The sequence below is a fragment of the Toxotes jaculatrix genome, chromosome 20 (assembly GCF_017976425.1).
Source record: "Toxotes jaculatrix isolate fToxJac2 chromosome 20, fToxJac2.pri, whole genome shotgun sequence".
Classification (NCBI taxonomy): domain Eukaryota; kingdom Metazoa; phylum Chordata; class Actinopteri; family Toxotidae; genus Toxotes; species Toxotes jaculatrix.
This window is the reverse complement of record NC_054413.1, coordinates 3,197,337-3,223,115: the sequence shown is the minus strand read 5'-3', so window position 1 is coordinate 3,223,115 and position 25,779 is coordinate 3,197,337. Positions and strand designations below refer to the sequence as shown.

General features: G+C 40.7%; 1 protein-coding gene across 4 annotated transcripts in view; it reads right to left on the bottom strand.

Moving 5' to 3' along the window:
* The window catches only part of LOC121200642 (collagen alpha-1(XVIII) chain-like), a 48,476-nt gene extending 26,859 nt beyond the window's left edge, over window positions 1-21,617 (bottom strand). For all 4 annotated transcript variants that reach the window (XM_041066054.1, XM_041066056.1, XM_041066055.1 and 1 more), the window contains exons 1-2: window positions 21,371-21,617; window positions 21,195-21,277 (exon numbers count right to left, since the gene is read on the bottom strand). In XM_041066054.1, coding sequence (XP_040921988.1) covers window positions 21,195-21,277; window positions 21,371-21,381 — 94 coding nt within the window. In that variant the 5' untranslated portion in view covers window positions 21,382-21,617. The remainder of the gene's footprint in view (window positions 1-21,194; window positions 21,278-21,370) is intronic.
* Window positions 21,618-25,779: the final 4,162 nt, after the last annotated feature.

Here is a 25,779-nt window from a genome sequence, read left to right as displayed (position 1 = left end):
CCCCTGTGGGTCATGTGCACAGAAACACAGTCTAACATACAAAAAATGTCTCAAAGTCAGCAAGCTACCAGATCTTTTCAATCTGATGAAGATTTTCAGACAAGTTTTATCCAAAACAGACAGTTTGTGGTTGATTCTGCAACTATTTATTCATCCCAGTGGGAAAAACTCATTACATGGTTTCGCAAGCACCTTACTGGAGCAGCTGAACATTATGAGCCACACATGGAAACAAAATACACTAAGGATGATTTGTATGGGAAAATATCTCCTACTGTTTAAAGGTTGGGTTCACCCAAATAATCTAGCCATGGAGACAGCTCTGGTGTTTCTTTTGTTTGTCCGTCTCCATCCCAGTCCAACAAAAGTGAGTGGAATTTTATTTGTGACTAATTTTTTGAAAATCTGTTTTCATTGGAACTACTTTATACTAAAAGAATACCTGAAAACTTGACAATGTAGGTATCTCAAAATGTTTACACATATAACCAAACCATGGCTAGATGCAACTATTTATTTTTAAATAGAGTTGTATGAACACTTCAAACCTAAAATCAGAGCTTTAAAAAAACTGTAAATTCACCCTAGATACACTTAGTCAGTCCTTAGGAACCACAGTTACAATGGAGTCCTTCATGTGCTCAGAAATGCAAATAAATATCTGGAGCTGCAGGGTTTCCAAAGTGGGACGTTACCTAGTGCCGCTTTAATGTACAGCAGAAGTATAAAAGGGGCCTGTTCGCTGTTAAATCCTCAAATGTCAGCATGATCATCAAGCTCACTAATGTCGAGAGACAGTAGCTTCCTTTCAAGTAAGTTTGCCATGAGCTCTTACAACCCTTTGCAAAAGAGTTCGATTTACACACAAGATTTAAAAAATGTTGTTTCAGGACAGCACAGTAAACAGTGGTTAGCATTGTTGGCTCACAGCAAGAAGGTTCTTGGTTTTGATCTTTCCGGTCCACCGGGGCCTTTCTTTGCATGTTTGTTTGCATGTTCACCAGCGTGTGTATTTCCTTCGGGTGCTCTAACTTCCTCCCACAGTCCAAAGGTGTGCAGTTTAGGTTAACTGGCAACTAAATTGCCAGTTGGTTGTTTGATAGACTGGTGACCTGTCCAGGATGTACCACACCTCTAGCCCAATGTCAGCTTGGACTGGCTTCATTTCCCCTGTGACCCTCAAAGGATGGTGTGGTGTAGCTAATGGCTGGATGAATGGATGATGTTTGTTTCAGTCAAGACACTGCAAACTGTTGACTCCAGCAATTCTCATAAAGTGGGACATTTTCCCCAATAAAGCCAATATGAGTTCATGTTCTAAGAGGCCTAAAACAGGACATCAGCAAAACACAACAGAGCTGATCAACCCATAAAATGGAAACAGCTTTAACAGCCATTTAAATTTAAACTGCTGGTGAGAAGAACCAGATGGTTTACGGGATTCTGAATAAGCCGTTTCAAACTTTGCCATCCTTGCTGGTGGGACAGTGCCAAGGATATTTCTAAGACATATATACAGAGAGAGATTTATTTGTATAAATCTCTAACTTCTCTTTTTAAGATATTAACTCAGTCCATTTGACAACTAGTCTCAACCAGAAAGGCCACGAGAGACTTTTTGGGGTATTTCCTGCGCAAACATTGAAATCATAACATTTGGGAACATTTGAAATGACAGAGTTGTGTTTAGAAACAAGTTTCTCAAAAGCCTGTTTCCCCTGTTGCATGCCAAATTTACGCTGATTTTATTACACATTTTATTTGTGTTGATGCTGAGTAGGTGTGCTCCACATTCATTCTCAATGGTTAGTTATATAAACAAAAGTACGCCTAATGCAGCTGTTGAGAACACGAACCGCAGCTATGTGCTTTCGTTACTGACTGCAGAAAAAAAAAGAAAATCCTGCCTGCATTAATTTGCTGTTACCAACTACATCACCACCAAACACATCCAAATTCTATCTGCAGGATTTCATAACCAATCAGTTTTCCATGACACATTATGCTCTTGGCTCAGTAGCACTGCTCTACAAAGTCTCACTGCCAAGAATGACTCAACCAAAACTCTGCCTGTGTCCCCAGTTAACCCCTGTATAGAGCTCTTGTATCCACAGAGAAAAATGGCTACTTCAGCATTGTGCAAGGGGTCTGGTTATTCAGACTTGAGCTATTAGTTCCCAGGGTGGAAAAAAATAAACAAAAGAAAATGCAATTAGCTTGTCGGGTAAAAGGAAACGAATCCTAAACTTTAAATGTTTTCAGGGAAATTCCACAGTAGCCAAACCAGTATAAATAATACATGATCCAGCAGGGAGGAAATTTAAGCTGGATGGCGAGTTAATGTTAAGTGGTTTTGGTTGAAGAGTGAGTAATACAAATTTGATTAGTATATTCAAAGCTTCAGGTATTTAGCAAATTTCACAAAAAGAAAAACATTTTAAGACAATGCTTCTTTGAATATTGCTAATAAAATTTTTAAGACATTTTGTTAGTCTAAAGTCTAAAGTCAAATAACTTTAACAGTTTCATTTGTCCAGTGGCAGCTTTTCTATGTGATAAAAAAGTGAAGAATACTCTTCAAAATCAACCCTCTGCAAAAGGACTTACTTCTACCAACTCTTTCAGATTAGTTTCACACACCACAACTTGTCAGACGGTGCCTTTAAACTAAGTGGAAACACCACATCGCAATTATGGCCCCAACAGGCACACTTCTTTGGAGCTTTTGCTCGTTCAACAACACAATCTGCCAATTTCTGCTCCAAGAAACGTACCCACCGCAACACAATGAGGTAGTACGCACTGTCTCATCCTTATTGATGCCAGCTGCAGTACTGAAACCGCCAACCGAGAGTCCCAGATGTGAAGAGATGAGTTTTATTATTGCACAGACTGTGGGTCTTATGACTTATTTGTGATTTTCATGGACAGAATTGTAGGTGCAGCTGAGAAGTGTCCAGTGAGGTGACCTCAGTTTTTTTTATATTTTTAATTTTTTTATCCATTTTTCGCTGATTATATGGTTCTGTTGGTTTTATTGGTCTGTGACATCCAATCTGGAGGAAGTGGTTGGGTTCAGTAAACATACAACTCTTACAGAAAAAATGTGGCCCATTGCTGTTTGGGAGGAAGATGATGCCAGAAGCAACAGAGTGACTACAACAGGTGCCGTGCGAGCAGATTTTCAGGTGTTTTGCTGTAGTTTTCATGGTAAGAAATCTGCTCCTGAAGATAAAGCTCTCAATTTGACAATTCATCAATGATTAACAACAACAAGGAAAGTTGTCCTTAATTTTGAGATTCCAGCTTTCTCTGGATAGAGTGCTTTTTATTTTCCCCTTAAGGTTCGTTTCTTGACTATTTGTGTGCTTAAAAGATCTACTACCAGTGGCCAAACCCTGCAGCAAAATTTTAATTTACTTATTTGACACAGCCAACAGCCATACAAAATTGAAGCTCCAATGATGAGAATATTACCGGGTAGATTTCTTTTTGCCCCTTTTAAAAAGCCCCCCTTCTATGCCTCTCTGACACTGCACTACACACATGCACACACAACGGCAGCCTTATGTATCACAGGTAAAGTGAGGTCTGGTCTGGGGTAAAAGGGGCTGAGCGGTAAGCAAAGCGCATTCTTGTGTTTCATCCAACACTGGTCTTGGGGAGCAGGGTTCTCGGCCGGTGGTCTCACAGACCAGTGTCCACTTAATGTATGATAATGTTGAGAGTGGAAAGGTCTTACTGAAATATACTGAGTTTTGGTGTAAATCTGCTCCTTCGCCTTTGTAAAAGCATCAGTTGCAGTTTTGTGCAAATGCAAGCACTACCGACTTTTAAGCTCAATATAGGGCCTTTAGTATTAATCTTAATTATGTGTCTCCAAAATAGCTTTAATTTGACATCACAAACATCTTCTATCCTTGCCAGATTCTTAATATGTCTTGGAAAAACAGACGCCTGCCAGGAAAGACACTACACATGAGGTTTAATGGTAGCTCTGCTGTAGGTTTCACAAGGGGTTAGGGGTCTCTGTGCGACTCCAGCAGACCGTGGAAGAGGAGCATATAATGACTTCCTAATGACAACAGTGTAATTGTAGCATCCAGGAGGAGAGGGGTAATTTCAGGTCAGGACAGAATAAGCTTGCAGTGTCATGATTTATGTGCTTTTTTTAATATCTTATTTCTAAACACAAATGGGCTGACTGCTTAGAATTTCATGTTACAAATAACTCATGAATAACTTAATTCATGTCCCACCTGCTATACTTTTCACACTCCTCCCATATTGTGTTACACTCAAAGAATTATTTCTTTCTACTCAAATTTTAAATTGGGCAAGAACACCAGTGAAAACCATGTTCAGGAATCTTTTTGGCTCAGTAATATAGGAATTCAAAGCAACCCTGCAGATTTAAAGTTGTTTTGGTGTCTGGGCCAGACTCAAAGCACTGTACTGTGCCCATATAAGCCAATACTGGACAGGACTAGGGTCACTGATAAGGGTCTTTTTTCTCCGTACCCATACAAGCTGGCTAGTCTAAGGCTGCAGAGAGCCAAAGACTGAATACTTTGGTTGGTTATGTCAGTGGAGCCAAGTATTCCTCCCGTCTGTCTAACCAGAAACACACACAAACACTCTATGCACACATGCTGCTGCTAGCTCCCTGCTCCTTCAGAATTCTTATCTTCCATCTCAATACGGGGCACCAGCTTGGCAGCGTCAGCGAGAGAACAGTATCACCTTTGTGAAGCCGTTATTTTTTCTTAATTTTTCACTTAAAGCCCCTTTGGAGTTGTATGCCACTTTCAGGTGCTTGTTTTGGCTGTTTAGGAAAAAAAAAGTTTAAACGTCACTGAGAAAACGCATACTAAAGAACACAGATATACAACTATAGGTTCACCATGTCCTAGTACCATTTTAGGTGCTATTCAGAGGTAAAAACATATTTTTCTGATTAGACAAGCCAAAAACAACTGTGGGAGGTCTAATGTTTCCTTAAATTCATCATGCCAAATTTGGAATTTGCTTATTCAACAAAACCTCAAATACACAAAATATCCTCAGTCGTTGGACTAAGATTTTATGCAGCACACAAACAACGCTGGTGCAGAAATTCTTTAAGAAATAAAAACCTATCACAATATTATAAATGGCAGAAGCAGATCCAATACAACAGGACATGGTCTTCTTCCTGAGCTGACTGCAGTGGTGCTTAGTGATTCTTGAGGAAATGGAAAACACAAAAGGACCTTGAGTTGCAGTAAAAGGAACCAAAACTCACCTGTCCAGAGGACAGAAAGCAAACCACACTAAAGGAGGGTTTGACTACAAAACTGAGCCTTTGTTAGGTTCATTTTTCTTTTTTGTTATCATTTGGGCCTGTTAATATAAAATGTCTTGCCTTATGGTGTTTCAACGTTTTTGGAGGACATTCTCCCTTACTCAGCCTTCAAGTTAATTAAAGCAACTAGAGGCTGGTGGTAAAGGCGGACGTTCACAGGGGTCAGATGTCATGGGGCTCCGTGTAAACGGCACGTTGTTTCGGCTTACCCCAAGCTGTGTTTAACCAGCTGTAGAAACTGCACTCTGACCAAGGTGTCAGAGGAATGATGGGAAAGCTAAAAAACACACTGCTTGTTTTTGGCAGCTTGCCGTCACAATGTCTAGCCTTCAGCACAGAGCTTGTGGAGAGAAGGTGCAAAGCCTCTATTTCAACTTAAATTAATTTCATGAATGAGCAACACGGTGCAAGAGAGAACAGAGGAGATAGAGAGTGAGAAGAGGTGATAATGTGGAGGAGAAAGAGAAGCAATCAGTCACCTATTAAAAGAGAGAAAGGTGCAAAGCTTCTTTTCCACTTAATCGACAAAGGAACTGGGACTTTTTAAACACGGCCATGATTTCTCATGGCTCCTGCAAGAGGAGGGAAAAAAAACAAGAATAAGAATAAAAGGAGCTGAAAAATGCTGACTGTTTGAGTGAAAAAGAGAGAGACCGAGAGAAGAAAATGAAAAAAAGACGAAAGAGAAAAGGGAAGAAAAACTATAACCATAGCAAATGTACAAAGGTGCAACTGAGGGATCAACATCTGCAACTAAACATTACCTGGTGACCTTTTCATTCTCATCTATATCAGCTCCTCAAGCCAAGAAAGAAATCCCTTAGATCCCCTTTCCTTCTTTTCCAGTGATGGATGCCAAAACTTTGCAGTCAGGCAAAGGTTTGGCATGTTTGTATTCCTCACGTAGAAGATACTCATGTAGCTTATCCAAACTGTTCCTACAGAGGAAGGGTGGGGGGGCAGGCTGAGTGCGACCATCTGCTTTGACTCTGCGATGTGAGTTGTTCGCGACAGTTTGAAGAGCGGGCCCTCGGCCAATCCACTTGCAGTCCAGTCCATTCATTTACTTGAGTGTGGCCGCTTCCATGGCGCCGGCTGGTTGTCACTGTTTCAAGCGTCTTGATCGGCCTGGCTGACCCAGATGAGAATGACCTGGATGACCTGAGTGCAATGCGCTCATTTCAAGTTTAAAATTATGTTTATTCAGCAGATGCATTCACTCTATTCATAGACCACACAGTGCTAAAGTTTCCTGTTTGTTATACAGACAACGGCAAAGGAAGGCAGCATGAAGACAACAGTGTACTTCCAAACTGGTGGCAATAGCTTGGAAAAGGCTGAGTCATTCTATGTGATATCAGACTATACCATTAATTCAGCTTATTCTGCAGCTACTTGACAACATACTTTTCACTGGCTGCAGAAAACACAGGTAGATCTACCTTGGTGGAGCTCTCTCTACCTTTTCGGATAGTGCACTGTTCCCATAATGCCATTTGGCTGCCAAGTTATCCCCTGAAAAGTACAGTGAAAAAGCACCACGGCAATTCCTCCTTATCACCGGATACTTTGCCAAAATGGTGCAGATGCACTGTAAATAATATTCTGCTTCAAAAGACCACTGAGCAAATCACAGAACAGTCCCTCCTGAACTCCAACTGTCTCAAGATTCATTAGTCAATCAGTTACTGGATGGGGTGAAAATGCAGTCCAGGTTCGCCCCACTGAGGAAATGACCCCAATCCTTGACCCCAGTGTCCTACAACAACCGAGAACACTCAGCAGCTGTTAGCATCATTTGTCAGGTCAAAACCAGGTCAAGCTCATTGGCTTGTTATTTTAACTAAAAATTCCTCTTGTCTCTGAAGGGCTTGAAGTGGTGTGGCCAAAACAAAAGCCAAGCCTTTTTAGGAGTACTCATTTGGAGTTGGACAAGCATTTGTGTGATGAGTTGTTTAGAGAGTGGCTGAATTTTTCTTGCCGTGGGAGTTGGACATGGGGTGGTACTCAATTTTAGTTGTCTAACTCAGAAAAGTATGCAAATTGGTCTAATCGGCAGGATTTAGACAGTACAGAGTATGTTGAAATTGGCCTGTATTTGACATGTAGGAAGATAAAGAGTGGACATGAAAGAGGGAGGAAGAGAAAGCATTAAGATTGAAACAAGGAAGGAGACTGGCAAATGGCAAATTAAAAGAATTACAGAATACAGAGAGCAAGATATGAAGAGCAGCCCTTAAATGCAGAAACAAGCACTATAAAGGATAAACACTTCACCTTGTAAATTTTTTTTATCAGGTACTGAAGGGATAATTAACAGTTATGTTGCTTATAAGAAAATCACAAATTCTGATTTCAGTTTAAAAGAAACACATAAAAATAACACAGACAAACCACCATTTGTTAGTTTTCTCAGCTTCATAACCAGGATCCCAACAGCGCTGTTACTTATAATGTGCACCGTAACGGTCCAGCTGCTCTGCATGACGGAAACATCAGTTCTGTTTTTACAGTCGAGGCTAGTAGCTTTTGCTAGTTTGCCATATTCTCAGTGTGTATTCTCTTACTCCACAGAGAACATGTTTTTCTTGTCTATCTCCGACATGTCAACTTGTCAATGAAAGCTTGTTTTGGTGTTTAGCTTGATGACAGATTTTGAAGTAATGCTATCAGTGTTGGCTCAACAGATGGAAAAACCATAGAATAAATCAGACCTATGAGGTCTCCTCACTTCCAACAGTTGATATAAAACAAAAGGAGTAAAAGCAGTTTTGTTATTACTGGCTGCCTCAACGCCTGTTTCATCCTGTTGAGAATACATTTTAAAAGGAGTGGAAAGAAGCCAGTGAGGCTATTGTCGTGAGTGCTGTCTCTTTTCTATTTTGAGTTTTACAGCAAAGAGACACATTGAGAAGAGCATGAAGAGTCTCGGCGCTCTCCAGAATGAGCAGTTTTATTTACAGAGCCATTGTTGAGGTAACTTAACCCAGAAGCAACTGTTCCTTAGTTCAGCTGGTCTAAAGATGTATATGTGCAGTGTGTGAGTTGTTGCATGGGTGTAAAGCTTTCCAGATTTAGAAGCTGGCCTCTGTCTTTGCTAACAGCTACCCTTTAACAGAGGAGATTGCACATAGCTGTTAGTCTCCATAAAAATCCTCAAGAAGTACCTGCTGGCAGCCTGACAGTCTCTTTGATCCTCGAAATCTGACCTGAAGTTCGTTTCCTCATATGAGACATAAACTAACAGCATGACAGTCTTGGCATATACACACACCAAATACATAAATATAAATTTTCTTATGGAGTTTAAGTTACAAGCCTTCTGTTGTGATTCATCTTGTAGTGAAATTGGCCACAGCTAGTGTTTCAGATTTGGAGATATTAGTGAGATAAAGTTTTGGACTTTGTTCTGTTTGTTTTTATGTTAATTGTTGTTCTAAATAATCCCAGGTGCATTTCTGCTCTAGTTCAAACTGTTTCCAAAACTCCCTTGTGACACAGTTTACAAGATTTAGTGTATATAACTGTGATCTTTCAGAGTAAATTGGTTCCAGCTTCATTGCCTTGTACTGACATTGCACACAAATTGCTAGCAAATGCTGGAAAACCAAAACACCTGTTGAGATAGTGAGGGACGGACACCCACATGTCCTGAGCAGTAAGAAATAATCAAGAAGCTGCTTCTATCTGATTATACAGATTATTCTGGGATGTGTTGATGTAAACATGTTTCTCCTTGTCAGAGTAATGCTCATCTCTGTCTGATCTGACCTGATGAGGCAACGATAAAACTGCAGAGAATGTTTGTGTTCCTCATTTAAGAATCAGGGTCAATTGAGCAACTATTTTATCCCTGTAAGATGCAAATTCGACTTTATCAATTCAATCTTTATAGATAATATAAAAGATACTTAAACTTCTCTATTCTTACCACTGTCGCTGTCGGAACTTCAGACCTCCCTGGGCAGTTTTCTTCAGTTTCACCTTAAACCAGGATCAAACTCAACAATTTGACCCCAAAAAGGTCCAAATCCAACAGACACTAGAAATGAAATTCCTAATCCCAGAGGTCTGTCTCTGGCCTTTACTCCTCAGTCTTCCACAAGCTGTTTCACAACCTGCAGGCTGTGCAAAGGTGATAGGCTTAGCACGGCAAAGTTCATTTCATTTTCTGCAGTGTGTTTTTAACTGCTGAGAATATCCATACTATAGGTGAGATTACACTTTAACTGAGTCCACAATATTCTTTGTGGACTCAAAATAAATCCTCCACTTTTCCAGACAGCTTTTTAAGTGGTGGTGGTGGTCTGCTGCTACTGAACGAACATGGGAGAAACACGTCTCTGAAACCACAATCCTTTCCCATCATAAACTAGGAAAGACCTCAGTCATAACCCTGAGGAACACCACGTTGTCCTCCAGTTCAGATCCCCAATGTTACAAGACAAGCCAAGGCTGTAATAATAATGATACTGCCAGTCACACTCTTCTCGTTCCAGACCATTACATGTAGGTTGCATCATCTGCTGGAAACTTCACAGGAGGGCCTTGAAGCCTCTCAGCAGACTTCATCGTGTATGAAAACAGAGAGGATGGGGCAGGGTGAACAGTCAGTATAAAATCTTGCCATCAAAAACATGTCTTCAGAAGAGAGATGAGGAAAAAGATGAATGAAAGGAAACTGTTGTAGAGTTCACAGCGAAAATATATGTTGTAACATTTCCAGCTGGCAAATATAACTCTAAGCAACAACAACAAAGTCTTTCAGAGATTTTTAAGGTATCTTACGTGCACCCAACATGTACAGTGCAGAAGCTTTTACATATAAATCTCTACATCTTTACATTTCTTATAATATTCTGTCTTTTAAACCACAGATGTTTCTCATTTTAAAATGACTGACCACAAAATCCTGAAGGAAAACTGACACACGTCTGAGGGTTCTTTCTGGTAGTCCACAACCTACGAGAGAGAACTGCTTCCTCTCAGTGTCGCTGACTAACACAAACTGACTTTAACTGCTACAATCTCTGGCAAAGATCCCCCCTCCACCTCCACCCCCACCCCACTCCACAAATACTCAGTTCATCTGAAACATATCAGCTTATAGGTTTTGCTCTGCTGTGTTCCACAAGAGGGAAAATATCAAAACAAAAGATAAAACATCTGCCAAAATTTGGAGGTCTTGCCACAAGTGTTCACAGTCAGGTTGTGCTCAATAATGCATCAAAAGCAAAGTGATTTCCCAGTTGGTGTTATTTGCTGAGAGGAAGTTTGGCCCAAGTTGATGTTTGGTATCTGGTGCCAGCGGGAGAGTTATCAAATCCAGGGTTGCCTGTTAAATGGGCAGAAGTCTCCTCAGGCAACCACAACATCACATTAAACTGGTTCTCTTCCCCTTGGCCATGTTGCCAGGTTTGACTCAGCTGTTAAAGTTTGCTGATGAGGGGCTATACTGTGAGCAGGTCAAACGGAAAGAGACGAGGCTTTTTATTGGAAGCAGGGAACTGATTTAGGAGCCGATTTGTGAGCAAGGACTTTGGAAAATTTCTCTCCATTGAGTCTAGAATAAGACCTTGTATTTAAAAATGTTTTATCAATAAAATATACTATCAGTATTATTAGAGTTCAAGATTTTGGCATGACAACATATAAAAACTGATGAACACATTTCCCATGATATCTATGAGAGGAAATAAGAGCAGAAAACTATCAGATTATAAAAATAAGGGATGCCAAAAAGCAAATAGTGCAGCTGCAATGGATTTAAAAAAAAAAAAAAAAAAAAAATCACAACAAAGCAAAATCAACTGGTTAAAAACTGCGTAGCTCCATACTGGAGAGACTGCTAACATTTGCCAGATAAACCACAGACAAAATTTACCAGCTTTTTGCTGTTTCACTGCAGCTAATTTCAGGTTGTGCTTGCCAGATACATGCTTCCAACCACCATGATTTTCCATTAAAACTACCGCCTTCAGCTCCCCCAATTTGCCAAGTTTCATTCAATTTTTAAAAGCATCACTGAGCCACGAGGGATTCATCCTTTCATACCGTGACCACCTATGTTAAATAAACAGGAGAATTCATTCAAATCTTGTGAAAGCAGCTTGACTATGAACAGAACTCTGTTTTGCTGCTTTTTTTGAACAAATATAATTCAGAACTGAACTGTCATGTGTTCTGTTTAATCACATTTGTGTCTAAATTCCAAAGTCTGACATGACTCCGGCCTTGTTGACTGATTTTGAAAAGAGCTGCAGAAACAGCAAGGAAATGGTATTTTTTTTGTCGGAAGAGGGTTAAATACAGACTGACCTTTGCTCTGCTGTCAGTGGGAAGTTGAAGAACAGATCTGTTTTTCTGTTTTTCCTCTACGCCTTGATAGAAGAAGCTGTTGAAAAGTCTGGAAGCTTGAGTGTCACACAAGGGTAGTCAGGACAGTTTCAAAAACTGTCTGTGCGTCAGTAGATAACTCACGTCCTGATTCCAGCAAAGTGGAAACCTTACTTTTGTTTCTTGTTTCTCCAAAAGCCAATACAACTATACACAGAATGACCATGATGAAGTTTAAGGCTAAATAGGTGTTGAATTTGCTCTCAAGCTTCAAAGCGTTTTGGAAAATCGATTTGTTTTTCTCTTCACTCCGGTCAAAAGAGGCTGCTGAAAGCTTTAGGGGCCTGAGCACCAGACTGGGATGTCGGCTGTTGCCTGAGGGAGGGAATGATGACAGCATTGTTCAACTAAGGCCTGAAGAGGAAGAAAAGATCTCTGCGCTTACTCAGCTCACCTAGAATAATATTTGAAGGTTCCAGTCCAAGCCACTAGAAATCCAAAATTGTTTCTGCAAGATATGCTACTATAGCTTTAGGAAAGACCTTGATGTGACTAATTTTTTCAATAGGTTTTCAGACCTGGTTTTTGTTATAAACTGTGCAGCTTCCAAATATGAATGTGTACAACTCACGTTCTTTATTAATTAAAAGCTGTTTTCCCTCTTATATTTTTATACAACTTACAGGTTGCAACAAGAATACACATTTATGCATCGGTTAGCTTTTTCTTTTTTTTAAATAATAGAATACATTGCTTTTGTCTCACATTTTACTTGGTGTGAGACCACATACAAAGAGAGAAATAATTCAAATCACATATTTGGCCACCACTTTGAATAGAGCCTCAAGAAGCGAAGAAACCAGTAACTACATGTTTCTGGGACCCCGCAAATTAGAATTTATGTTAGCAGCCTTCTTGAATCCAGCTTTACTGGCCCACAAAAGTTTGCTGAAACTGACTTTTCATGCAACAACACAGCAGTGAATCCCATTTTGCAAGGATAACTATGGTATAACTAAATAAGCTGTCAGCACTGGTGCAAATTATGTCAACTCTAAATTAGAAGCCACAGCCCTGCTCCTGTCAAGAAAGAGGGTTTTATATATAGATAAGAGACAAAATGTGTACAAAAGGTCACAATGAAAGATGTTTTATCTTTTATTTTTAATCTTTGGTAGCCTATGATCTTAAACCTAAAGAGAACAGCACCAGTAACACATCTAATAAAAAGGGAAAGCAGATTTATCACCGCTGAGTTTTTTTTTCCTGTTTTGGTGGAAAAGTGCTGCATACTTACGGTTTTGGAGTCAAAGTCAAGGAGTCGACTACATGTACAAACATAAACGCTGGTACCGCTAATGAGAGGGCAACAGCAAAAACAGCAGCAAAGCACTAACCGCAAACCAAGGTGAGAAACTGGCTTTTTGATTTTCACTGCATGAATCTCACAGCACTTTGCTTTTTTATTTTTTAAACTGTGGGTGGTTTTAAGCAAAGAAATTGAAAGAGCTTTATAAGACTAAATAGTATAATGGCAAGGGAGACAGATGAAGGACAGGAAAGAAAAATAAATAGAAAAAAAGGACAGAATTAAGAGGAGACTGAGAAAGAGGCAGATGTTTGTTGATGTTTACTCGCCAGTGGTGGTGAAACAATAAGGTAAATTGAGACCAAACCATGAATTAGATTTGTGTTGCAAGTTTCAGGAAGTGAGTCGACAGTGTGCTGAGAAACAACGCAGCTGCAGACCAGCTGAGCGCACAAGCACACCACAAAACGACCATCAACACCTGCACTAATCTCACCTCCCACTGGGAAACAATCAGATGCTCCTCAGGGAATATGCCTTTCAGTAGTTCCTTTACTTTCCAGATATCTACGTATTGATCTCTCTTGTGCTTTGAGCTGCCAAAGAAAAACACCCATTCCTTTACAATGAATTACAATGAAGCTGGTGAGAAAGTCTTATACATTCACCTGATAATTCCACTAGGAGCAGGTGGTCTTCAGACGGAGCAAACATGCTCCAATTATGAAAACAGGACAAAAAGAGGCAAAGTTCAAGAGACAGTCCCAAAAACACAGGCCGTCTTTGAAGTCTGTTTTTCTTTTTGGTTTGCTGATGACCAGCAGTCATCTATCAGCTAGACAGGAGACAAACTAGAGCCATAAAAGGTTCAAGGTTGGGGCAACATACCAGTAACACTGGTTGAGCTGTGACCTGGTGTAACTTTGTGGAAGGCTGTCTAGTGTGAACACATATGTTATTCAGGACCCGTTCTATGAAAATAAAAGCTATGGTTTTATATTTACTAATGAGCAACATCTAAGATAATCACCTAGATCATTTGCTTGCTCTCGTACAATATGGGTATAATCTTTAGATGTCCACATACTTTTGACCATGCAGTGTATACAGAAAGAGGACTGGGGGGTCACGCACGAAGCTAAACAATCTAATAATGACTAACTGCGTTCAAATGAAGTGTTACCTACAATCCAGTAGCAACTGGCCTGACAGGAAGCAAAGCACCCTTAACTCCAACACTAACATCCTGCTTTAAAAGCAACAGACCAATCAAACAATCAGAGGTCAGAGTGCAAAGGAGAGCAAAGGTGATATTTCCGAGTGAAAAGGGAAAAAGGAAGAATTCATAAATCTGTTCTCGCTGACAAATGCTCTGTCATTAGAAGAGTCCTCCTCCTCCTTCACTGCAAACACAGACATACAAGTAGAAATCACTGCACATTATTCATCTTTTGCATTATCATCCATACAGAATTCTAATTTAACAAGGATTAAGCACAAATTAGGGACACTGAAATCCTCATTTCTTACACCACTGCATGTTTTAGAGCCACCCACAGCTGCTCTGCACTGCATGACCTCATTAGAAACTCAGATGCTCCGTTGCTGTATGACAGGACATGCCCTCTCTCTCTCTCTCTGCGGTCTCCACACAGCTGAACAGACACCTGCTTGTTTCTGCTCTATCTTTCCGCCCTGACAGACACTTTCCAGAATGTTAGAGATTCCATGTTTTGCAAAAGCCAGGAAGCTGGCCGCTCCCAGAAATACAAACACGCAAATTCAGACCACTTTACATTATCGTAAATTGCAGTTTTGATGCACCCCTAAGCCCCCGACCCCGACAGCAACCCACGAGCACGCTGTTTCCTACAGGAATGCAAGAAGACTCATAACTTATATCATGTGTCATATTTTATCCAATAAAATGTCTTCATAGTACACAGGATGTACTGTGGCTCAGTCACAACCATGCCCTTTACAGCTTTGACCATGTTTATGTGCTGTAAAGTGCCAAACCTCAGCTACAGAGAGGAACTTTCTATTCATCCTGCGTCACATTTCGAACCCATTGAATGAACAACTGGCAGTTGGAAGCCTGAGTCAAGGGCACATCATTAGTGGATGTTGAGGGCACAGGAAGTGTTTTTTTGTTTCAGCTGGTCTAGAACTTTCTATCCTCTCATCACAGGCCTGCTCCTCTAAGCTTTACTGCATAAACACACCTTTAGCAGCCCAATCACAACATCCACTGCAGAGCTGAGCCGAACTATGAATGTTCTGATTGAAACGTGAAAGGGCATTATGTCCACAGACACTGAAGGAAAAGCTCAAACATTCATTAACAAGAAAGGAGCAATCACAAGTCCTCAAACTAAGTGTTTATAACCTCAAGTTCTATGTAGATGCCCTCCGTATACGCTGGGAAAAAGGTAAGGCGGGAGCTTTGAAGCTTCCATGCCCAGGGCCCAATTATATCATAATCCATCTATATGTGAAAGGTGAATTTAAGGGTATACAACAAAAACACACATATGGATTTTGAGGAATGCATCACTTTTTGGACTGAAAACTCTTTGAAAGATGGTGTAACAAAAAAAAAAAAAAGAAAAAAGAGTAGATGGGCTGATTCATTTTATCTGCATCATTCAAAATTACAATGAAAGGCAAGGAAAGAAAACAGTTGACTACATCAAACAAAGTGTTCAGGACTGCAGGATTTGGTATGAAAGCTCTTTAATGGCCAAAGCTTTGGTTTCAGCGACTGATGACTGATGTTCAGATAAGGCCTAATTAATGAAGTTAAACAAAGATAAGTTAACTCGGGAATACATAAATTTCCCAGCAATACTTTTTTTTTGGAAAACACATTATAATTTAAGATGAAAGAGCACTTTGATTATTCCACTAATTTGTTTACAAGCTCCTTACTAATCCATTTGTGAGGTTTACCTAAAAGTGGACAGACGACAATAAATTATAAAAAGCTTCAAAAGGTGAAGGTCAAAGTGACGTGTGGCGTCACACCTTTACCGCCCCGCACACATCCTGTGTTTGTCCTCTGGTTTCACACTTTGAAGACACTCATCTCTCCCATCTAACTGTCTGTGCTCACACTGTGTCTACGACTCAAAACAGCGTCTTGCTTTGTCCAGGACAAATTTAGCTATTCCTGTTTACCCTCCAGGATAACACATATGCTTTTGGTTACGGGTTTGTTTTAGATTATTTGCAGATAACAACCACGGAGGCTCAGGGACTGTAAAGCAGCTTCCCTCAAAGTGTTATGTCAGCAGAATAGTCACTTATAAAATCTGACATTGATCTTTTTACTGGTTTTACATTGTCTCCTGTTTCCTGTTCAAACAAAGGTCACGTGGCAAAAACACCAAGAACAAGAAAAATCACCACTGGGAAGAAGCCACAGAAACAACAAACTGCATTAATTATGAGTGAAAGAAATGAATTAGGAGCCAGATGAACATAAGAGCTGTCATATTGGACCAAATTTGGCAGCTGGTGAAAGTAAATAGGAATAATCTGGGATGCAGAACCACGCTGCACATGCTGCACACAACCTGCAACACATCTTGAATCAGTTTAAGGCTGCTGACACGTGAAAGTAAACAACCATTAGACGGGTTTGTGTCACTGTCCTGGGAACAAACAAACAATTTCCCAAAATCTTTAACTATTCCTTAACCTAGATATCTGCAACTGCATACTCCACGGAAAGGCCTTTTTTCTCTTTTTGCTTTATATTTTGTTGACCAACTGGTCAGAGAGAATGTAGGAAAGGTATAACCAGTCCAAAAATCCTGTGTCTTGCCAAACTGTGCTTGAGACAAACACTGAAACTGCTCACTCACTGTAACAGAGAACAACTTGAGCAAAAAAACAACTAAAATCACCACCTCGTGGCTGTACACTTCTGCCAACCAGTCAAGTAACTGATGTATGAATCCTTGAATTATGGCCAAAAACATGTTTTGCAAGGTCACAGCGACCTCGACCTTTGACCACAAAAATCTGATCAATTCATTCTGCAGTCCAGGAAAACGTTTGCACCAAATCTGTAGAAAAGCGCAGAGGCACCACAATCAGTGTAAGATTGATTTTTGTTATGGGTTTGTGTCCATCAGATAATTATTTGTATGCATCTGCTTTGCACACTGTCTCAAGTGTAAACATTTATGCAGTTACCTCATCATGTAGCAGGGAAAGCAATTTTCATGTTTTCTGTGTAAACTCATACAGCATACTCAGACATGCAGATTATAAACACACATCTGTATAGTCAAAGAAACATCTGGTCATTTGGTTGTTTTTTTTATTTGGTGACAGCTCTGGTGCTCAGTGCTCACTTAAGGCATAGAAAGACCTACATGAGACGTGTATTTCAAACAAAAAAGTAAAAGCATTAATAAGCCGCGTATCATTTGCCTCATTTGTGTGTTATATCATGTGGTGATGGAAACAAACTGGACATTAATTTATAGGAAAATGTCACAGACGTTAAAAGTCTCCAGTGCTGTGCATGTTTTTTCTTACTCATTCATGAAATCACTGTTGGACAGAACCGAGGATCTTACTGTGCTCGAGTTGAGATTACGCTTTTAATCAAAACCTGACGTGTTACCTCTGTGCAGGGCTGCAGTCCAGATGACCCACATCAAACTGAAGCCAAACCAGGATCTCATTAAGTAAGAATCAGGACCAAATGGATGTGGAAGAATTTATACACTTCCTTACGCTCAACGTCCTCTTACTTCTGCTGACAAATCTATTATCAATAGCCAATCTACAGGTGTTACTGCTGCTATTTCTTGGAATGGAGTTCATCAGCTACCCACGTTTACCTTGATTCACAGTGGAGTTTCTGTCCTTACCTTCCTGTTCCAAAGTTTTTCTGCTGTGTCTTTGTTTCTTTCTGTAAAACTGCTTTGAGACTAATGTCCCAGTTTTCTCAACATGTTTTGTTTAGACACGGGAGTGAAACCCTCCTCACGCTCAGAAATCAGCACTCTGATTCTCCTAACAGCTTCCAGAATTTTGAAACAGTTGTTTTTTTGTATTTAACTTTCAAGAAAAGTATAGTCACACCAGGGGCAAAGTTCTAACTTCAGAATTTAAACCAAAAAGGCAAACACCAAGAAAATATTTTATATTTATATTACATGTGAAATAGCTGTAAACTGCCAAAGTCAATAAATTACTATTCACTTTATCAAGATGAGAAGAAGAGGAAGATAAAAAAGAAGCAAATAAGGAGTCTGGCTTGTGATAGAAGAGACATGGTTTAACTTAACGTCAGATAAAACAGTGACTTTCTTTAAAAGTTGTGGTCTGCCTGCTGCATGATGCAAGACTCTAAATGTTCTGATTCAAAGCAGCTTCTTCTGTAAGTGAAATGTGTGTCACGTATAAATGTGTTTAAGACACAGTCCGCCCTGTTTATGATTCTCTGTTGGTAATTTAGCCACCTAACAAGTTTTCACCAACACATTTTACTGATCTCAAACCACTCGGCTCATAACCCTCATCATCATTCTCATCGTCACCCATGTCCTCATCATAATTACCACCATCATCATAATCCTCATCATTACCCACAATGCACCCATAACAACCACATTCACGAAGAGTCACATCATCAGCCACATCACCTTATAACCAACTGTGTCCGAGGCATCCGTGTCATTCCAGTCACGTAATTAGAAACATTATTTTGGAATAATTACCATGTGTACAGCAGATGGAGAACAACAGGAGTGGGTTTCATGTTTGCATATGTGTGTGGGACATATAGGCATATGCAAGCATGTGCAAGTGTGCATGTGTGTATGCGCATGCACCATGGAGCGTGTCAGTGTCATATTCATTATCAAGGGTAACTGCTGATTCACGTAATCACCCCAAGCTGATGATGTGAAAACGTGCTGTATTTGTTGAGATGTTGCTCATTAGTAAGGATCTAAAGCAGATAATTCCCCGAGGGCAGGCTTCTATGATCCCCTCTGAAGAATGAAAAACATGACAACAAAGATAAAACAACCATTAACAATTCAGGCCCAAGCCATTTTATTGTTTTGTTTACCCTATTTAAGCAGTGTTGAACATCTTGTATAAAATACATACATACATATTCATTCATTCATTTACTCCTTTATTCACCCATTCATCTTTGTTTTCTTTAGTCACAAATCTGTTGATTCATGCATCCATGTGTTTCATTCACTCACTTCTTTATTCATTTGTTTGTAAGCATGAGTCTGAGTCCATCCACCTCTAAGTTCTACTGTATCCACCTAAAAACACCAGGACACACCAGTAACAGATCCAGCTGAGAGAAGCGGCATGTACCATTCCACACTAAGGAAACGGATTATACAGATATGAGCTTTATTTCAAATTGCTCACAGAAACGTGAATGTTGCCACGGAGACAGTTCTGTTTAAGAATATTTACAACATGCAGCCTGGAAATATTTGTCCCTGGTGCTCTCTCTCTGGCAAGTCAGCCAGCATGTGTGTGCGCACACTTCTCCCCCCCCCCTCTCTTGAAAAAGTGAATCATGGCAGATGATTATGAATATGGCAAAAGCACAAACAGCCTGAGAGAGGAGCCTCTAGCTCAGCCAGCATGTGCAGGATCTACAGTAGAGGACGGTGGACCATGATATCACACTTTAAAAACTTTTTAAACTTTTCTTTAGTCAGACCCAACTCCACCCACATCCTCACACACATCCACTGTCAAGTTCTGCTGGGCTTCAAACATCCATTTCTACAACTTCTCGAGACAAACCTCATTCCTACAAGATCATATCTAACCTCAAATGATAATTAGATTTTATTGCAAAGTGGTTTCACTTTTTTTGCCACCAGCAGCCAAAGTGGCGTTTAATTCAAAATGTCAGACTCTGACCATTAAGCTCCTTGGGGCCACATTAGCTAAAGAGACCCCGTAATTACTCGAGTGCGTCCAGACAATGCAGCTTTTGTGTCATGGAGGTCCTTGTGGTGATCATAGGTCAAGATATCCACACACAGACACCCAAAGATATACACATACACACACATAGCTGCAAATACCAATCTGGATTCCAGCACACTGACGGAAGCAGTGATGGTATATTGGCCTGTCTGTCTGAAGGCCAGGATGAAAACTCATAAAATGAAGCTCTGAGAGATAAGTGACAATGACCTTCATGTCTGACAACCACCTCCAAACACACACTTTTAAAAATCAGTAGCATTACATCATCTTTGCTACCTTAATCATGCGGTGCTACTGATTGCAGAGCCTGTCTGTCAGTGAGCGCGGTGTGAGGTTTTGTCTGTTTCCAATTGCAGTGGAAAAGAAAATCTGCAGTTCTTTCTGTGCTAATTGGGACCATGTTGAGGTGTCCTGATTGATTCATTAATCATGGAAAAGAATCTAGATGTAAGCTGTGAAAACAGTCTGCAGGGACAGCAAAGCCCCGCACAGAGGCTCGGAAAAACATTATCAGTCAAGATCTAATTGAAACCATCATACAACAGCACAGGAGCTACCAGGTATCTGACTTATGCGCTTGACGTCATGATGCTAATCTACAGGCAGTGGTTCCCAAATGTTTCCAAAGAGTTTGGGGACCTCCATGTTTCACTCTCCACACAGTTCCACTTCCAGTACAGACAGCCTTATGTATAGTGACTTTGGACACTGTCCAGTCCAAAATTAAGCTTCCCACGGAATGTATAATCTTATCAAATGGGGGTGTCTAATGCAAATATGTGCTCAAAACTCAGACTCAAAAGCCCTCAAGACTTTCCCAGGATCTTTGCTATATAGGCACTTAAATCATCATGCAGTGTAATAAGTGAAGCCATGGCCGGGATATTACTATAATAACCAGAGGGACTTAGAATGTGTGTCTCTGCTATTCAATATTTACTGAAATAAATAAATAAATGTCTCAAAGCATCACTACGATATTAATCAGATCTCCCTCCCAATAAGACCATACCAGTCTCATTCAAGCATCCTTCTCACAGTAATATCATGCTGTGCCTCCCTCCAGGACCAGAGCATAACAGTTTCATCATTCACATTCAGCAGATGAAAACTCATGAGCCAGCACAAATTTCACCACAACAGCAGAATAAAAAAACAACAACACTTTTTTCGGAAGCATGCAGTCAACAGAGAGAGTGCACATACCGTCCAGCAGCTGATAGGCAGAGGAGTGATGGCAGCAGAACCGAAGGACTAGGAGAAATAATCCAAAGGACCAGGGAGGAATGCTGCACAAAAAAACAGAACTGAAAAGTGAGAAAACTGACTAAAAGTTAACTTCAGACAACTTCTCCGTGGAAAACACAGTGCCTTTCATTTACCGTGAAGACATCTTCAGCGATGGTGAGCTCAGATCCAACCTAAACTTGCCCTGTTCATGTGTGAGAGTGACAGCAGAGCGAGAGAGATGGAGCCCACTCTGCCTCTCTCTCCCCGACTTCCTCCAAACTAAAATCCTCTCACTCTCCTCCTCCTCTCTCTTGCCCGCTCCCTCTCTCTCTCTTTCTCTCTCTGGTTCCCAGTCAAACAAAGGCAGCTTCAGTGCGCTGGGACTCACGGGGCCCTCGCAAAGCTGAAACCCGACTCCCTTGCGTCTCTCTACGGACCACCGCTTTCTGATCCAGCCCTCCCCTCAGACATCACAACCCCAGATACAAATTAACACACTCCAGTTAAATCCTCCTCCCCCCGTTCCTGCTGCTCCTCCTCAATGGTGTGGTTTCTCTCACTTTCCCTGTCCTTTAAAAGCAAGTGTGGCCTTGACCTGTGGGGGGAGATGCCTCAGGAGCTGCAGCATCAAGTCCAAATCTCTCTCTTTAAGCATAGCAAGCAAAATAAATTATCATGGATCAAAGGAAATATTCAAAGAGCTAATATCAAACATCTCATTATCACTGGCATTACAGGAATGTGTTTGATATTCTGCAGTTAAGGAAGTTCAAAGTATTCAAAGCAAACTACACAATCTGCATCGTCCCAACCAAATCAAATGGACTCTTTTAATGGCAAAGGAGCAGTTTTAATAGGCTAATATGTTTAAACAGAAGAGTTTGTCAAACAAGTATGAAAACCCCATTTCCCCTCAAAATTAACTGTAACTTTCCAAAACCAACAAATTCGACTTTTCGTACCCACACTTCAGGAGCTGTGGTGACACTGCTGGTGATTATACCATCAATGAATCATCTGCCACAGTGTCTGGACTGTGGTGCCAAATGGAATCTGCCTAAAACACACACACACAAACATACACACACATACAAACACCCACCAGTCTATCTGCAGGAGCCAGTGTGGTGGAGGGGAGGACAGATAAAGATGTGTTCAGACCTTGTCTCTGACAGCTCAGACAGATAAGAGCCATCACGGCCATCACGGTGATGCTGTTAGAGGGGCGGCATCAGTGATAAGCTATCCTCACTTCGCTGACCTCACGCAGACTGACCAGTGGTGTTGTCAGGCGACATTCCACGTAACACTCGTGATACAAGTTCGTGAAAAGAAAAACAGTGTCCCACACACACTGGCAGTGATTTCTGGGTACCGGAGCAGTTGACCTTTGCTACCCATAAGGCACAGAAAAAAAAAAAAAATCAAGTCTGGTGCAGAGATATACTGTCCCTCTGTTTAGAGTACACAGATTCACAGTAGGCTACAGTCTGACGTGCTTAAACCAGAACATTTCTCCCTCACCTCATAATGCCTGACAGTTGTTGTGTTTTTCTTCTCTTTGTGTGAGTGTCTTGTCTGTTGGATGTCAGGTTTTCATATCACACAATCAATTTCGGAGGCTCCTCCTCTAAAGAGAAGGGCTCGGGTGCTGAAGCAGAGTTCATTTGTCATTTTGAACTTTGGATTTATTAGCAGTGCTTCTGGTAATCTTTAGTTTAATTTAGTAGGAAGTCTCCAAAACATGATGCATCTGGGTGCCCACTTTGCCTCACAGGTGTCCTGTTAAGTCACTGTTTCTCTGAGTCAGGGCAGATGATGGAGGTCTGTTTTGGTACAAATCAACTAAGAATTTACACACTTGGGAGTCAGTGTTTGTGTTTCCACCTGCCTTCATACTTTAAAGCACAGCTGGTTGGTGAAAGAGTATTTGATGTAAAGAGCTGATGCACTTTGCCTGCCAAAATAGCATCTGTGAAGTCCGCAATTTCAGTTTCAGCAATCTCTGATGGCTGCTGCAGTGTCTTTGATCTCTACTGCCCAGAAATCATAATATGTCAAATGCTGACACTGTTCTCCAGCCTTCGATCTTTCTCTAACCTAACCACACCTGAAGCATGGACCAAAGTCCTGTGCAACAAAGACACAGTAAAAGTGAAGAATCATCCATTTATAAATATGTGTGGAAAGCTCACATTTCCTTAATAAATATTTGTTTTTGGCAAAATCTCAAGTGAAAAAAAAAAAAAATTGTGGTTGCCAAGATTTCTCTACACGCCCTCTACACCCACACTTTTAGGTGAGTGATCGAGGCTCATCATAGTACTCTGTATATTTAGACATAAACAGAAAGAAAAGGACAGTCTTTGTGATGAGAGAGACAAGGAGACAAAGTGTTTCTATGCAAAGAAAACAGTAACGCAGAGAAGGGGGTGAGAGCGAGGGATTTCAGTCTGTGGGTGGCTGCAGATTAAAAGGGGTCCAGTCTGAGGTCTTGCTGGTATGAGTCAGTAAGATACAGATCGTCATCGTTCTTTAGCTGACGGCTGTGAGAAAGCCGACTGAGCTGCCCCAGCTGACATCAAAACGCACCAACGAACAAAAAGAAAACACATCTGCTTGCAGTGCCTGGCTTTGAGTCTTTTTTTTTCTTTTTTTCTTTTTTAAAGGGAATTTCCATGTTGTGAACCTAAGCTGTTTGTGTTTATAACAGACTGCACTGAAAGACTGAGATTTAGTGGAAGACAAATCCACCAAAAGTTTAATTCAATATTCACAGTTAAAATAACAGATCATGATACAAAACTTTTGGGGGAAAGGGAAAACTAAAATCCTACTTTGATGATACAGTATATCTCAATCCTGGATTTGCAACCTAAAGTGATTTAATTACAGGGAATAAAAGCCAAGTGTTGCAGAATAAAGCACAAGAAGCCAGGTCCACGTGAATGTGGGGCAGAGTGAGAGGAAGCTAGAAAGGGGGTTCCCAAAATGTCTACCTTACTCTAGATAACCAGTGTTTCCTATCACTCATGTTTTAAATATTTCTCGTTATGGAAGCCAGGATTCCTTAAAGCACCTCTGACCCCCTGTAGGTGTCTATTAACCCTCAGACAACAGTGATGGAAACAGATAAATGCTGTGTGAGGAGAATGAACAGAGCAGTGTGGGTTTACATGTAGATCAATCCACAGTTTGTCTTTGAATGATTGGGGTCCTCTAACTATCAGTTGGCTCCTGTAAACATCACATCTTGGTCACCATCACACCATCATGCATTATCTCATTTGTTCTGATCAACCTCAAAGGAAAATCTGCAAAAACTCAAAAACAGGAAAACATCAAGTTTAAACACTGACATTTTCTAAATCAGTGTCATTTTTCTTAGAGAAAAAAAAAGCATATGTGCAATGCTTAATTGTGTTATGCAGAACTAGTTTTGCATTGCAAAGTGTCTGTGTTTCCAATTTTCTCATTCATTGTTGCCAACAGACTGGAATCAGCCTCAGTAATGTTTTGTCCTGTTCTGATGTTCCTGGCTTCTTTCTGTGAGGTGCTCTCAGGTTCATAAGACGTGAGTGAGTGGAACTGGTCAAAACCTTTCCCGTCACTCTCAGAGTCAAACTATGGGTGCCTCTTATTTGTCATTTGTTTGTATTGGAACAGGGAATTGAGATATCTGTCATAATGGCAGACGGAAACCATTTCTGGGCCACCCGAGGAGCGAAGAGATGTGAAATTAGGTAATGAGAAGCACCCTTGGCCTTCCCGAAGTGGAGAGGTCCTCTGTTTGGTTTTCATCATCAGCCATCGCTTGCTGTCTGTGGTGGTAGCTGTCAACACAAGTCGATGACAGAGGTGGGCAAAGTGTGCAGCTAACCCTAACCCCCTAACTGATACCATACTACACTCAACAGTCTGAGAGAAAGTAAAACTGATTGTGAAGGACTGCAAAAGTACTTTAAGAAGTTTCCACCATGACCTTTGGGGTGTTCAAAGAAGACTGTGTGAATGGCCACTTTTTTAGAAGCTTTCACATTCTAATTTAAGAAAATGTAGAAAAAAAGATGGTGCCATTGTCTTTTCAGCTACTTTTAGCTCCATTCATCCACTCCCTGTGACTGACATGGACATCCCAGCCCTAAAGGTTTGAAAGCAGGGGGGTCTGCAGCATTATGAAGCTTCTTCACAAAGCCGGGGGCATCACACTTCATCTCTGCGGGTGGGCTGATGGTAGGCCAGCTGAATGTGCCTGTGTGTGTGTGTGTCCCAGGTCAACGGGGAAAACAACAAGTGCTCCTGGTGTTTTTAAGCTGAAATCCAAACGCAACGTTAACAAAGGGGAAGCCCTGCTTCTGAAAACAATTTAGGGCTCCACTATTCAGTCTCAGAATGATTGGCAGGGCCGTGAGCTACAAGGTCAAGCTGCTTTTTCAAAAGTGAAAGATGAGCTGCTGGGTTTGGACAAAACAGACAAAATATAATCATTTCTAATGCATCAAGAAGAAAAGTTTTTAATCCAAAGGCACACATAAATAAAATGGGCTGCATGTTAACACCA